Below are 13,283 nucleotides of genomic sequence, written 5' to 3' on the forward strand. Positions count from 1 at the left end.
ACCCTCCCGGTTCTCTCGGCATCCAAAGCTTCTCCTTACTCAGCCCTCCGACCCCGCCCTCTTGCGAATGCTCCCTTCTCGCCCCACCCCTTTTCGAACCCCACTGGGCACCCAGCCCCTCCCATTTAGATCCCAAAACGTAGACCACCGCCTCTTTAGAGTCCTGAAACCAGGCCTTCTCGCTGTCTCCTCACATCATCAGAGAGCAATGGAGAAGATGAATGGAAAAGTAGGGAATCCCCTCTGGATCCTGAGAAAATGGGGGTTAGGGGGCTGTTCGTTGATGCTAGTGCCGGGCTTTAGGACCCAGCGGGCAAGTAAGCGCGCCTCGCTCTTACCCCTCCCCCAAGCCGCCCCCTCCCCCCCACCCGTTTTCCAGGTTCCCCCTCCCTCCCCCCTCGCCCCGGCTCCGGGTGCCCGTCTCCAGCGCCGCCGGAGCCAGCGAGGGAGCCGGAGCGAGCAGGAAGAGGAGGAGGCCGCGTCGCCGCCGCTCGGAGCCCGGCCGGAGCCTCCCAGGCAGGTGCCCAGGGCGGCGAGGAGGCGGGGGCTGACAGCCCGCCTGCCCCAGTGAGGGGGCGGCAGGACCGCGCTTCACCTTCTGCCCACCCGGGTGACCGCGGACCCCGGCTGGGAGGACAAGGGGGTGGGGGCCCCCAAGCTGCGCGGCAGCCATTTGGGGTACCAGTCTTTATTTAGGGGTCCTGGACTTCCTCCGAGGACGCCCATTCACAAAATTCTGTCCTGGACCCTCACCATTGAGGAACTGTGAAGACCACTCCCCCAGGGAACAGAGATGTGTAGGGAGCGTAGGGCATCCTGAGATCCCGGTGCCCCATCCCAGCTAGGCCCTGGGGGGGGGGGACCCCTGCCCTCTTTCCCTGCTTCACCTGTTGTCGGGGAGGCGGGCGGACAAAGGAAGCAGCGTCACGTGACTGCTCATTCACAAAAACCCATCCCATTGAGAAAAGGGGGCTGGGGGCGCTGCGGCCGCCCCTTCCCCTCCCGAAGGGCCGGAAAGCCTGGCAGCCTGCAGGTGGGGGAGGGGGCTAGAACTGGTTGCCTGGGTCCCTAACGTTGGGACGCCAGGGTCCCTGTGCTGGGTGGCAGTGAGGGGCAGGACGCTAATCCCGATTACTGGGCGGAGGGCTAAGTCCCCTGAGCTGGGGGCGGGGTAAAATGTTTCTGAAGGATGATAGGGAGGTGGAAGGAGGGATCAATCCCGCCTCCCCCCCCCCCCACCTTTCCTATCTCTCCCTTTTGGCTTCCCTCAGCTGGGACCTGAGGTAGCAGCCTTGATTTTTGTGAATGAAATGCTCCTTGGATCTCTTCTGGTCGCTGGTTTCTGGCTTCCTCAACCTCCATGTCTCTCTCTTTCTCTCTCTCTCTCTCTCTCTCTCTCTCTCTCTCTCTCTCTCTCCCTGGCCATTTCTCTCCCTGTTCCCTGCCCATCTCTCGGTTGCTGGGTGACTCAGTGAGCTTTGCATCCGGTCTCATTCATAAATCCGGGAAGGGGTGGGGGGAAGAGAGCCAGGGTTTCTCACCCAGCTAGTGAACTGGGCGATCGGGTACGGAGCCCGTGTTGGGAGAACTGGAGCTGAGTAGATGGGCCCAGAGAAAATATATATGCGCAGGAACCCAGCTGTGAGGGGGACGATGGGTGGGGCTGTGGGTATATGCTGGAGAGGGAAGCAGAAAGGGTTGAGGGGATGAACAGGAGGGGGAGGGGAAGTGGCAAACCCAGGCTGTGGAGATGGGGATGGGGAAAAAGGGGAGAAGAGGGTATGGCAAGAAAAGGTAGAGAAGGGGAAGAAGGCAGATGGGAGAGAGATGTCACGAGGAAAAAAGAAGCCATTCTAGAAGAAAGTGGGCACAAGGGGAGACGGTGGGTATTGGTGGCTGAGGGTGCGGTGGACCCGGATGTGAGAGATGGACATAGGGGAGACCAGGGTTGGGGGAACACTGGAGGGAGGGAGCAGGATTTGAGTTCACGGACTGTGTTGTCCCTGTCCTCCCCACCTCCTCCAGGTACATGGTGCGGGTCCGAGCCGTGGTGATGGCCCGAGATGACTCCAGTGGGGGCTGGCTGCCTGTGGGGGGCGGGGGCCTCAGCCAGGTGAGCGTATGTCGGGTCCGAGGGGCCAGGCCCGAGGGGGGGGCCCGCCAGGGGCACTACGTCATCCACGGGGAGCGCCTCCGGGACCAGAAAGTGAGCCACCCTGGGGCGTGGGGGTAGGGTGGGAGCCTGGGGAGGCAGGGATGGGGCTGGGGGTGCAGAGGAGAGGTCAGCTTGTCTTCACACCTGGGAGACAAGCTGGGATGCAATTTGGATGAGACTATCTGTCCTATGGATAAGAGCTGGGAATTTGAGGAGTATTTGGGGTTTGAAGCAGGTCCTGTCCACTGCCTCTCCTGCCAGTCAGTCTGTCCCAGCAGCCTCCTTAGGATCTTCCTGCACCATTCCTGCTCCCCCTCCAACCCTAGTCTGTTCCACAGGGGCCCTGCTTACACCCAACTCGCACCATCTCCTTGCTCTGATCAGAATCCTCCCATGGCTCCATCTTGCCCAGAAACCCTCACCCTGAGGCCCTCCACCAACTGGCCTCTGTCCTCCCAAAGTCTACGGAGGCATTTGGTGTGGGTCCACTTATAAGTGTCAAATGCAGTTGACAGTGCAGCAGGAACAGCTGGCAGTCTGGCACAATTTAGAGGGAAGAGGTGGAAGTTTCAGCTGGGGGGGTGTAGAAGGATATTGGATTGTTTGAAAAGGCTTGAGGGAAGGTAGCTGTTCAGATGAAGAGTCACTAGGAATAACGGGAGGGTTTGGAGGAAGCAGTGGCCTTAGGTGGGATATGTGGGAGTATTTAGGGTTGACCAGCATTGAGGGGGGATGTCTGCAAAGTTCAAGAAGAATATTGGGGGAGGAGGGAACCTCAGGAAATGCTTGAGGCACCAGAAGGGAACTGACTTAGTATTTTGACATGGTCAGTAATGTGTGAGGGGCACTCTTGAGTCAGAAGGGGACACCTAGGGTATTTCTGGAAGGAGTTAACTACTTTTTAGGCATTCAGAGAGATTTGGGGCTCCTACTGGCACATCGAAAGAGGAAGATGCAGTGATCAAAAGACTGGGAGAAATGTTGGAGTATCAGAGGTGCATTCCTTTAAATTGGGGAGTTGTATTGGGACGTCAGTCAGGGTTCCAGGGTACACCTGGGCTGGGAAATGAGGTTGGTGCAGAGGGACTGGGATTGAGCAAAGGTCATGACTGGGGGGTATCTCACCCAGCCCCCTCCTGCCCATCAGACCACCTTGGAGTGTACCCTGAGGCCAGGCTTGGTTTACAACAAAGTGAACCCCATCTTCCACCACTGGAGCCTGGGTGATTGCAAGTTTGGGCTGACTTTTCAGAGTCCTGTAGAGGCTGATGAGTTCCAGAAGAGTCTGCTGGCTGCACTGGCGGCACTTGGCCGAGGTGAGTGGTTCAGGTGTTGGGCACTGGGGCTGTGGAGTGGGTGGCAGCCATAGAAGATGTTGGGGCCAGGGGACTCACTCTCTGTCTTCCTTCCCCAGGCTCACTCACTCCCTCCTCTTCCTCCTCCTCCTCCCCTTCCCAAGACACCGCAGAGACCCCCTGCCCTCTGACGGTGAGTCTTGGGGTGTCTCTTCTCTGGAAGAGCAGAGATTTGTTCTGCTTTACAAATTCTTGAGCCCTTACTACACAAAAATTGGGGACACAGATTGAGCCCAGTCATGGCACCTTCTGTATACCAGGCAGCATTTTAGGCACTGAGGTGACATCAGTAAGCACAACAAAGTTCCTTTCTTCTTGGAGCTTCTAGTCCAGTGGGGAAAGGCAAAAAATTTAAAGTAAAATAAAAAGATAAATTATAAAAATGAATAAATTTAAAATGCAAATGGAGCTGAGGGGCATGGCTCAAGTGGTAGGGAGCGTTTGCCTAGCAAGTTGGAAGCCCTTAGTTCAAACCAACAAAAATAAATGAATAAACAAATGAACCACAACTCCAAGTTGCTTAGGCTCCAAACCTGGGAGTCATTCTTGACTCCTGGTTTTTATGCTTGTCATGTAATTTTCCAGTAAATACTGGTTTTATTTTCAAAATGGTCAGAATCTGCCTCCCACCTGGCATTGTCCAGCTTCATCTCCCAACTGGACATCCCATCTCATCAGCTTCTCATTGTCACCTCCTCCCCCTGCATCCCCTATCTTTAGTTCCCCACACATGCACAGTCAGGTGAAGGTTAAGTCAGATCTCACACTTCCCCTCCTAGAACCCTCCCATGGCTCTTTTTCACTCAAGGGAAAGGACAAAGTCTCTACCGTGACACCTAAGACCCCACACTGTCTGGCCCTAGGTAACTTTTCCTCACAGCCACACAATCCTCCTCCCAAATCACTCCAACAAGGCAGGTACATTCCCTTCTTAGAGCCTTTGCACTGGCTGTTCTTTCTGTCTACAACACTCCTCTACAATTCTCTATGTAGCTTATTCTCTTCTTTCTCTCAGGATTTTACACAAATATCACCTTCTTAAGACTTCCCTGAGTAACCTACTTAAAATTGCAGTCTCCCCATGATCCTTAATCTGGTTCTGATTTTTTACCCCATCTTCTAAGATATTTTCCTAATTTCTTTTCTGAAATGATAACTTTTGTGGGGTGAATTTAGTTAAAGTACATTATATGCATGTATGGAAACCCTTTTGTACAATTAATATATGTTAATAAAAAAAAGACAGCTTTCTTTCTTTCTTTCTTTCTTTTTTCTGTTGCCGTACTGAGGTTTGAATTCAGGGCCAACAATTTGAGCCACTCCACCAGCCCCTTTTTTGTGATGGGTGTTTTCAAGATAGGGTCTCACAAACTATTTGCCCAGCCTGGCTTTGAACCGCAGTCCTCCTGATCTCTGCCTCCTGAGTAGCTAGGATTACAGGCATGACCACTGGCACTGGCCAAAAGACAGCTTTCTTATCTAATAGTTTAATATTCATCTCCCATGCTAGAGGTCAGTTCCAAGATGGCAAGGATCTTTCACTGGTTTCTTGCTGCATCTCCAGTGCCTAAAACACAGCCTAGCACATCTTAAGTGTTCAGAAAATGTGTTGAATAAATTGATTGAATGAATGAACACAGAATGTCGGGAGCTTTGGGGCATTTGCTGAAAACAGTGGGAATTTTAGAGGCCACCATGAGGAACAAAACTGGTTCCCTGGACAGAAAAGGGAGAGGATCTCAGAGTAAGGGGAGATGGAGCTAGGGACACTGCAGTCACAGTTCCTGTCTACAGAGCCCTTACTGGAAGATGCCTGTACTCCAGCTGCATCCTATACAGTGGCCTTTGTGTCTGCATGCTGTGATGTTCAGTGAACGTATACAAAGGTGGCAAACAGATGAGATAGGGAATGGAGGGTCTGAGAAGTGATCCTTCAGCTAGTAAAGGTCAGAGCCTGGTTTGCATGGAAGGAGGGATCTCCAGGGGGGTGGAGGTGTGGTAGTGGAAATGAGGCAGGAAGGTGGCTGACTGGCCAAGGGAGAGCAAACCAGATGATATGATGCTCTGTAGGCTGGTGAGTTGAGCAGTTAGAAGTCTAGTGATAGCAATATCCATTTCCAGAGCTGGGTATGGTGGTGCTCGCCTATAATCCCAGCATTTGGGAGGTGGAGGCAGAAAGATCTGAATTTCACGGCTGCCCTGAGCTACATAACATGATCCTGTCTCAAAAAAATATAAAAGGGCTGGGGGAGGGGGGGGAAAATTGGCAGAGTGACTCAAGTGATACAGCACCTGCCTAGCAAGCATGAGGCCCTGAGTGCAAACCCCAGTACTACAAAAATAAAAAAATAATAAAATTAAAAAAAAAATACCTGTAGCAGGGGACTTGCCTAGTATGTGCAAAATCCGGGGTTCCATCACCAGCTTGGGGTAGCGGTGGGCGAACCCAGCTTTTCCCTTACCACAGGCATATGATGTGCCCTTGACAGTGGGTCCTAACCACATCCTTAGGAATAGTTTCTATGTTGACTCCCATTTTACAGAGGAGGAAACTGAGGCTCAGAGGTGAGCTCACTCACAGGGGGTCATACAGCTAGTTAGTGGCGGAGCTGGGGCTTGAATCCAGGTTCTTGGGTCTTTTGAGACTGGGATAGATTGCGGTGGGGGTGGGTGAGTCACAGACCTCGCTTTAGAGGGCCCCAGAGCCCTTGCTCTCAATGGGAAGGAATCTATGTGAGGGCATCGGCTATGCGGGGTACTCCCCGCACTGAGGCCGCCCATCTCCCCCAGTCCCACGCAGACAGCGACTCCTCCTCCAGTCACAGCCGCCAGGAGACACCTCCCACCGCCGCAGCGGGCCCCATCGTGACAGTGGAGTCAGCCTCTGCCTTCGGGCCGGCCACGCCCCCCCAGCGCCGCCGCTCCTCGGCTCAGGTGCGATCTGCCGCTAGCGATAGTTGGGGTGGCATGGGATCGGGCGCTGGGATCCCTAAGGGGACCGGAGCTGAGGTCCTAGGGGGCTGAGAAACGACACGCAGGTCCCAGAGAATGGCTGACCTGACTGCTGAGCTGGGGGTAGGGGAGATAGAAAGAGGCCTGGGTTTCTCCCAGGGTTGTCTCCCGCAGTAGTGGAGACTTGGGGGAGTTCCAAACTCCAGAGGGGCTTGCGGGGAGAGGTGGACAATTTTACGAGTATATTAGAGGATGCTGTTACTCGGAAGGGCTCCTTAAAACTGCTGAATTCACCTATGAGTGTGGGGTACTCCAAGGGGAGTACCAAGAATCCTTCATCCTGAAGGTGGAGGTGGCCGGGGTCCGGAATTCCTGGATCTGAAGGTAGAGAGGCCAGGGGCTGGGACTCCTGGATCTTGAGAGTCACAGGATGGGAGCCTTGAGCCACTAGATCCTTAAGGTGTGGGTTTAATGTCTGGATTCCTGTCGGTCTCTGGGAAAGGAGGGGGTTGACAGACTCGGGAGAGGAGCACGCTGGGAAGTCTGAATTCCGAACCCAGGACGGTTTTAGGGGACAGAATCCTTGGGTGATAGAAGCCTGTAGCAGAATCTGTGGGATTCTTGGGTCTTTTGAGACTGAGATAGACTGCGGGTGGAAAGTCACGGACCTGGCTAACCTGATCTCCTTGTCCCTTGGTCCTATAGAGCTATCCTCCGCTTCTACCGGTCACGGGAATTCCGGAGCCCTCAGAACCCGTGCCCGGGGTAGGTGGCCCGGGCTGGGGCGGCCGCGGCTACGAGGATTACCGGCGCTCCGGGCCGCCCGCACCCCTCGCCCTGTCCACCTGCGTCGTACGCTTCGCCAAGACTGGCACGTTGAGGGGCGCAGCTCAGGGTCCCCCAGTGTCACTACCTGCCCCTCTCACCGAGGCTGCGCCTCCAGCGCCCCCGGCTCGCCCACCCCCGGGTCCCGGACCTAGCCCCGCGCCGGCCAAGGCCTCCCCGGAGGCTGAGGAGGCAGCGCGCTGCGTGCACTGCCGAGCGCTTTTCCGTCGCCGTGCGGACGGGCGTGGTGGCCGCTGCGCGGAGGCCCCGGACCCGGGTCGCTTGCTGGTGCGCCGTCTCAGCTGCCTGTGGTGCGCCGAGAGCTTGCTCTACCACTGCCTGTCGGACGCCGAGGGCGACTTCTCGGACCCATGCGCCTGCGAGCCGGGCCATCCGCGCCCCGCCGCGCGCTGGGCCGCGCTGGCCGCGCTGTCCCTGGCCGTGCCCTGCCTCTGCTGCTACGCGCCCCTGCGCGCCTGCCACTGGGTCGCAGCGCGATGTGGCTGTGCTGGCTGCGGGGGTCGCCACGAGGAGGCCGCGCGGTGAGGACGGCCTGGCGGGTCCCGAAGCCGGACCGAGGACCCAAAATTGAAGGTCCAAGACCCCGGACTCTATTTGAATCTAAAACCCAAACCTAGGCACATTCGAAGGTTGGAGCTTGAGTTTGGACTGAGAGATCCCAGACCTGGAATCTGGACCCTAAACGTAGGACTGAGGGTCCCCAGACCCAGCTTCATTGACATTTCTGTCAAGAGAGCCCAGGCCTCCTCAGCTCTGGGTTCTCCATCCCTCTACCCCTCTGAGGAACCTCCTGACAGCTCCAAATTGCATCTCAGAGGGCAGAGGAGAGCTCCACGGGGACTTTGAACCCTGAATCCCTTCCAAATGAACGTCCAGACCCGGGTCACACCTGGCACCATGAACCCTCTAATTACAGCCCCAGGATTAATCAGGAGTTGCCAATCCTGACCTTACCTGTAGCCAATTACTCCCAGATAATGAGATGAGGGCCTAGAATCCATCCCCCCACAAAGTGGTCCCCGAATGTTCATTGAGACCTGGTGTACCCACATATGAGATGCTCTTACAAGAGCCCCAGGACGCTTGAGATGCTAAATCCGCCTGGGTTTGAACTTTGATGCCGTCTGGAATTTCCAGATATTGGTCCCAAGTTTACCTACTCCTGAGCGTTCACAGACCTGGCCTTTTGATATGGGATACTGAGGTCTAAGGTATCCAGGTGATCCCAGATGCTCTAGGACTGCAGACTTAAAATGTACTGAGTCCCTGGAGAAGCTTAAACATGAGGTTCTCTGACCAAAATGATTTTCGAGGCCCATACAAAGCTCTGTAAACTGCAGATGCCAGACACCAAGATGCTCTGGGAGCCAGGGATCAAAGACATCAGTAGACCCAACCAAGCCAGCATTCTTGGGTGCTGTGTATGTCATACATGGACTTCGAGGTGCCCAGTACCCTCAGGTGACTAAGGCCACCAGCACCTTAGGGCCCATGATACTGGTCTCAAGTCCTCAAAAAATCCTCTTCTAGTTCCCCTTGGACCTGGATTTTGAGACCCAAAATGTCCCACAGTCTTTGGCTTCCTTCTACTCTCAGCTCCCTAATCCTCTAAAGGCTGGGTGGGGGTCTAGCTCCCAGAAGGTGGGATGGTCATGGTAATCCAGGCCTCTGATTCCTTGACCCACAGCTCCTGAGTGATGCCACAATGCTTTAGAGCACTGAATTCAAGATTTCACAGTGCCATTGAGCCCCAGATGCAGGACTCAGACTCTACAACACTGGAATTGCTCCTAATCCAAGACCTTGTCCGGACCTTCATCTCGGAGACATTTAGATCTGAGATGTCCCAGGGCCCTAGCATCCTCAGACTTCACATTTCTTTGAACTCAAACTCTACCAGCCCAACAAGTCCTGAAATGCCACTACCTGATTCTTTGGGCTCTGCTTGTGCACCCTCAGCACTGTTGCCCCCTTGAATCACGCCATCTATAGGCCCATGAAACCCCAAGGCCCCTGACTCTGGAGTTCAGGTCCCCAGGACCCCAGCCCAAGTTCCCCCACCCCCCAGAAATCCTCAGAATTACCCTTTATCCTAGGGGAAATTTCTGCTGTTTTGAACTTAGATTCCCGGATTACAGGAGCTCTCCGTTCCCAAATTGAGGGTCTGGTATTGTCACAGAGGATTGTGGGAGCTGTCTACTACGCAAACCATATAGCTGTAGTGGAACTCAGACCTCTGTTGTCCAAGATGGGTCATCAGAGGAAGGCCTGCCCTTTTGTAATTTGCACAAAGGTAACTTTGGCTCTAGCTATCATTGTCTAGACCCTCATCATCCCCAGCCTTGCACATCCTACAAGCCTAACCCTGAGCCCTAGCCCTTGGCTAAGTCTGTTCCTCCTCTTTCATGCCAGAGTTGAAATGCTTGAAAGCCAGTTTCGTGGCTCTTCTCCAGGCCTGTCCTCTGAGGAAGGGAATGCCACAGTCTCTTAGCCTTGAGTGGAGTGGGCATCTGGTGTATCAAAGATCTGGTGTCCTGTATGGAGGAACCAAGGTCTTGGAGCAAGACAGCCCCAATGTTTCATGGGCTTGGGACCTGGCTCTGGCCCCAAGTATTGAGATTTGTACTCACCTTTCTTCATTACCCAGATTTGGATGGCTTGGGGGGGCGGCGCAGAGGGATAGATCCTTTTGTCACTTCCTTTAAATTATTAACTATTTATTGCATCCGGAACCTGTGAGACTCAGCTCTCCCAACCAGACCCTGGGATGGGTAAGAAAAAAAGGGGGTGTCCCTCCCATCCCCACTCTGCCCAGCTCTCATAACTGTCACCCACCAGAGCTGAGGGCGGAGGGACTGGGGGCTGGGGTAGCCTGGATCCCCATCCCCCTCTCTGTGCCTCGGTCTCCCCCCTTCCGTGGTGGGCGGGGGGAAGCTCCATTCTTAACCTACCTCGTTTTGGGGAGGGGTGGGACAGGGGACCAGAGTGCTGAACGGTGCTGTGTGATCTTGTGATGAAGATGTGGGGGTCACTTCCCCGGCCCCCACCTCCCAGCACTGCCTCTCCCAGGTCTCCGGCCCTGCTTCCTGCTGATATCCACCTCTGATCCATGATTGCCCTTCACCACCCCCATTCAGGGGTGTGTGGAGGGCTGCCCTGGGAGCCAGGAAGACCTCACACCCTGGAGCCCCCAGGCCCAATTTCCCAGCTGCTTGCCCCTCAGATTGGATGCTTGGCCCTGGACTTTGGGGTCAATGTTGGGGAAGGCACCCCAACATTTATCTTCCTGATCTTGATTCCAAGCCAGTCTGTGACCTCAATATTGTTAGCATCCGTGCAGGCTGAAGTGGTGGGAAGGATGGGGCCAAAAACCCAGCCTTGTCTTGGGGGTGGGGGGACTTGAGATCCGCTCGAAGAAATGTCTGTGATAAAGTCTCAGCCTGTGTCCTCTATTTGTATTAATGCACCGGTCCACTCATGTTCCTGAACTGGCAGAAGAATCATCTACCCCAATCTCTTTTCCCTCCATATCCTTCAGTGTCACACTGCCCATCCAGCTGAGTTTTATATTCAGTCACTCAACAAGTACATTCATTGAGTACCTCATACACGCTAAACTCTATAGTAGATGCTAGAGATAAAACAACAAACAGGATCCAGTGTAGTGGTGTACTGCTCTAACCCCAGCTAATCAGGCGATGGGGAGGATCTTGGTTTGAGGCCAGCCACAGCAAAAAGTGACTCCATCTAAACAACCTTGATCTGATGGCATGGGTCTGTGATTCCGGCTACAAGGGAGAAATAGGGAGGAGGATCACCATCTAAGGCCCCGGGGTTGGGGGAGGGCAGAGTGTGAGACCCTATCTGAAAAATAAATAAAGCAAAAAGAGCTGGGGGCATGGCTCAAGTGGTAGAGGTCCTGAGTTCAAACCCCAATACCACCATCACAAAAAAACAAACAGGCAAAAGTCCCTCCCCATAGGACCTATAGCTTCATACTGGGGGAACTAACAAGTTACTTAGTGCATTTGAACAAAGTCATGAAGGAGGTGAGAAGGTCCCCAGATGTGTGCAGGGAAGGGCATGCCAAGTAAAGGTAATGCAAGCCACTGAAGTGAGAGTATGAACCTCAAGAGAGGGAGAGCACCTGGAGGGAAAGAACCAAGGAAAGTCCTAGGAGAGGAGGGCAGAGAAAGGCATGACCCATCTGTGGGGCCTTCTGAGCCATTGTGTGAGCTCTGGTTTGTGAGCAATATTGGGTGTTACGTGCTCTACCACTTGAGCCACACCCCAGTCCAACAGTCCAAGCATGGAAGGGTGGGGACCTGACACAGGTGTCCACAGGCTCCCTGGGTGCGGGTAACACACCTGGGGGAAGGGCAGGCTGACAGTAAGGAGGCTGCTGTGATGTCCAGAGGGGATCACGGGGGATAGGACCAAGGCGAGGGGAGTGGGGAGAAGTGGGAGGACACTGGATCTATTTTGAAGATAGGGTCTGATATAAATGGCATTTGAAATAATGAGGAATCAAGGCTGGGGGTGTAGCTCAGTAGGAGAGCTTAGCCTGTGTGAGATCCTTGGGCTCAATCCCCAGCACAAAATAAGAGGAGGAGAGGGAGGGAGTGGAGGGAGGGAAAGAAAGAAAGGAAAGAGAGAGAGAGAGAGAGAGAAAGGGAAGGAAGGGAGGAGGGAGGAAGGAAGGGAAAAGAAAAGAGAGGAGTCAAAGTTATAAACCCAAGTTTTTTGACTCAGTAATTTTTAATGCTTTATTTAGGTCATGCCTTGGGGTAGAAAGGGCTATGGAGGTAACCAGCTCAAGACCAGGTCCTGGCCCTAGTAAGTTGAGGCCCTTGTTCTCTTCTGAAACTTGCAGACCACCCTACTCCAGTGGGATGAGGATAGCCAGGAAGAGATTAGAAAGGGAACAGTGATTTTTAGTTACAGCAATGAAAAAGGCAGCGAGAACAGAAATAGGTTGAGGGGTTAAAAAGCCTGGAAATTGAAATTAGAGCCCAAGCACCACTGTGCATTCACTCTGACTTGCCCTTTCTGAATCTTCTCTATAAAACAGGGATAAGATATCTAGCCCAGCAGCACACGCTAAATGCTCAGTACATGTGTTATTAGTCTTGAGTGCCTGTCAGTTAAGCCACATGTGTCTGTTCAGGGACTTGCCACTATTGAGCTATGCCCAGTCCTTTTGTTATGAATTCATTTTTCAGATTGGGTCTTGCAATTTTGCCAAGGCTAGCTAGCCTCGGACGCCCATCCTCCTATCTTCGCCTCTCAAGCAGCTGGGATTACAGATGTGTACCACCATACCCAGCCTTAATAGTACCCACTGTCAAAGTCATTTGTGAGGATTAATTAGTTCTTATGTAAAAAATGCTTAACAGGGTAGGGTGTGGTGGCATATGCCTGTAATCCCAACGCTGGGGAGGCTGATGCAGGATTATTGTGGTAGGCCAGCCTGCTACATAGGGAGACCCTGTCTCAAAAAAAAATGAAATAGGAAAAAAAAGAGTACGTAGCATTACTCCATCGTGCAGATGGAAAATACTTGTGCAGGATCACAGCTCAGAAGTAGTAGTGTCAAACTTCAACCCTGTCTACCTGGCTCTTAGGATGCAATCTTTTATTTGTGTTTTGCACCTGCTCCCTCGCTCCAAAGCCTAGGGAAGCAGAGAGGTGAAGGGGCACATTGTGATTGAAGAGGAGGGCCTAGCTCTAGTGGGGCAGTGGGTGTGAGGGGTGAGCCGAGATTCTTGGGTCCCCGAAACAATTCCAGCAGTAAGGTGGAAAAGCAGGAAGAAAGTTTCTAGGTTTGGGACAGAGTTGGAAGAACTCTGTCTCGGGAGCATTAAAAAGCAGAGCGAAACGGCTCTGGTGGCTCACGCCTGTAATCCCAGCTACTCAGGAGGCAGAGATCAGGAGGAATTCGGTTCAAAGCCAACCTGGGCAAATAGTTCCGCAAG

General features: G+C 53.6%; 1 protein-coding gene across 2 annotated transcripts; it reads left to right on the forward strand.

The window, feature by feature from the left end:
* Positions 1–385: 385 nt before the first annotated feature.
* Spred3 (sprouty related EVH1 domain containing 3) lies at positions 386–10,746 on the forward strand. Of its 2 annotated transcripts, none has more exons than XM_020178583.2 (6): positions 386–516; positions 2,026–2,206; positions 3,303–3,471; positions 3,570–3,643; positions 6,301–6,444; positions 7,168–10,746. In XM_020178583.2, the coding sequence occupies exons 2-6, from the start codon at positions 2,030–2,032 to the stop codon at positions 7,831–7,833; spliced, it is 1,230 nt and encodes a 409-aa protein (XP_020034172.1). In that variant the 5' UTR covers positions 386–516; positions 2,026–2,029; the 3' UTR covers positions 7,834–10,746. The 2 variants fall into 2 exon arrangements, with proteins under 2 accessions (XP_020034172.1, XP_073913951.1); XM_074057850.1 differs by having other exon boundaries at positions 2,026–2,113.
* The last annotated feature ends 2,537 nt before the right edge of the window (positions 10,747–13,283 follow it).

The sequence above is a fragment of the Castor canadensis genome, chromosome 16 (assembly GCF_047511655.1).
Source record: "Castor canadensis chromosome 16, mCasCan1.hap1v2, whole genome shotgun sequence".
Lineage (NCBI taxonomy): Eukaryota > Metazoa > Chordata > Mammalia > Rodentia > Castoridae > Castor > Castor canadensis.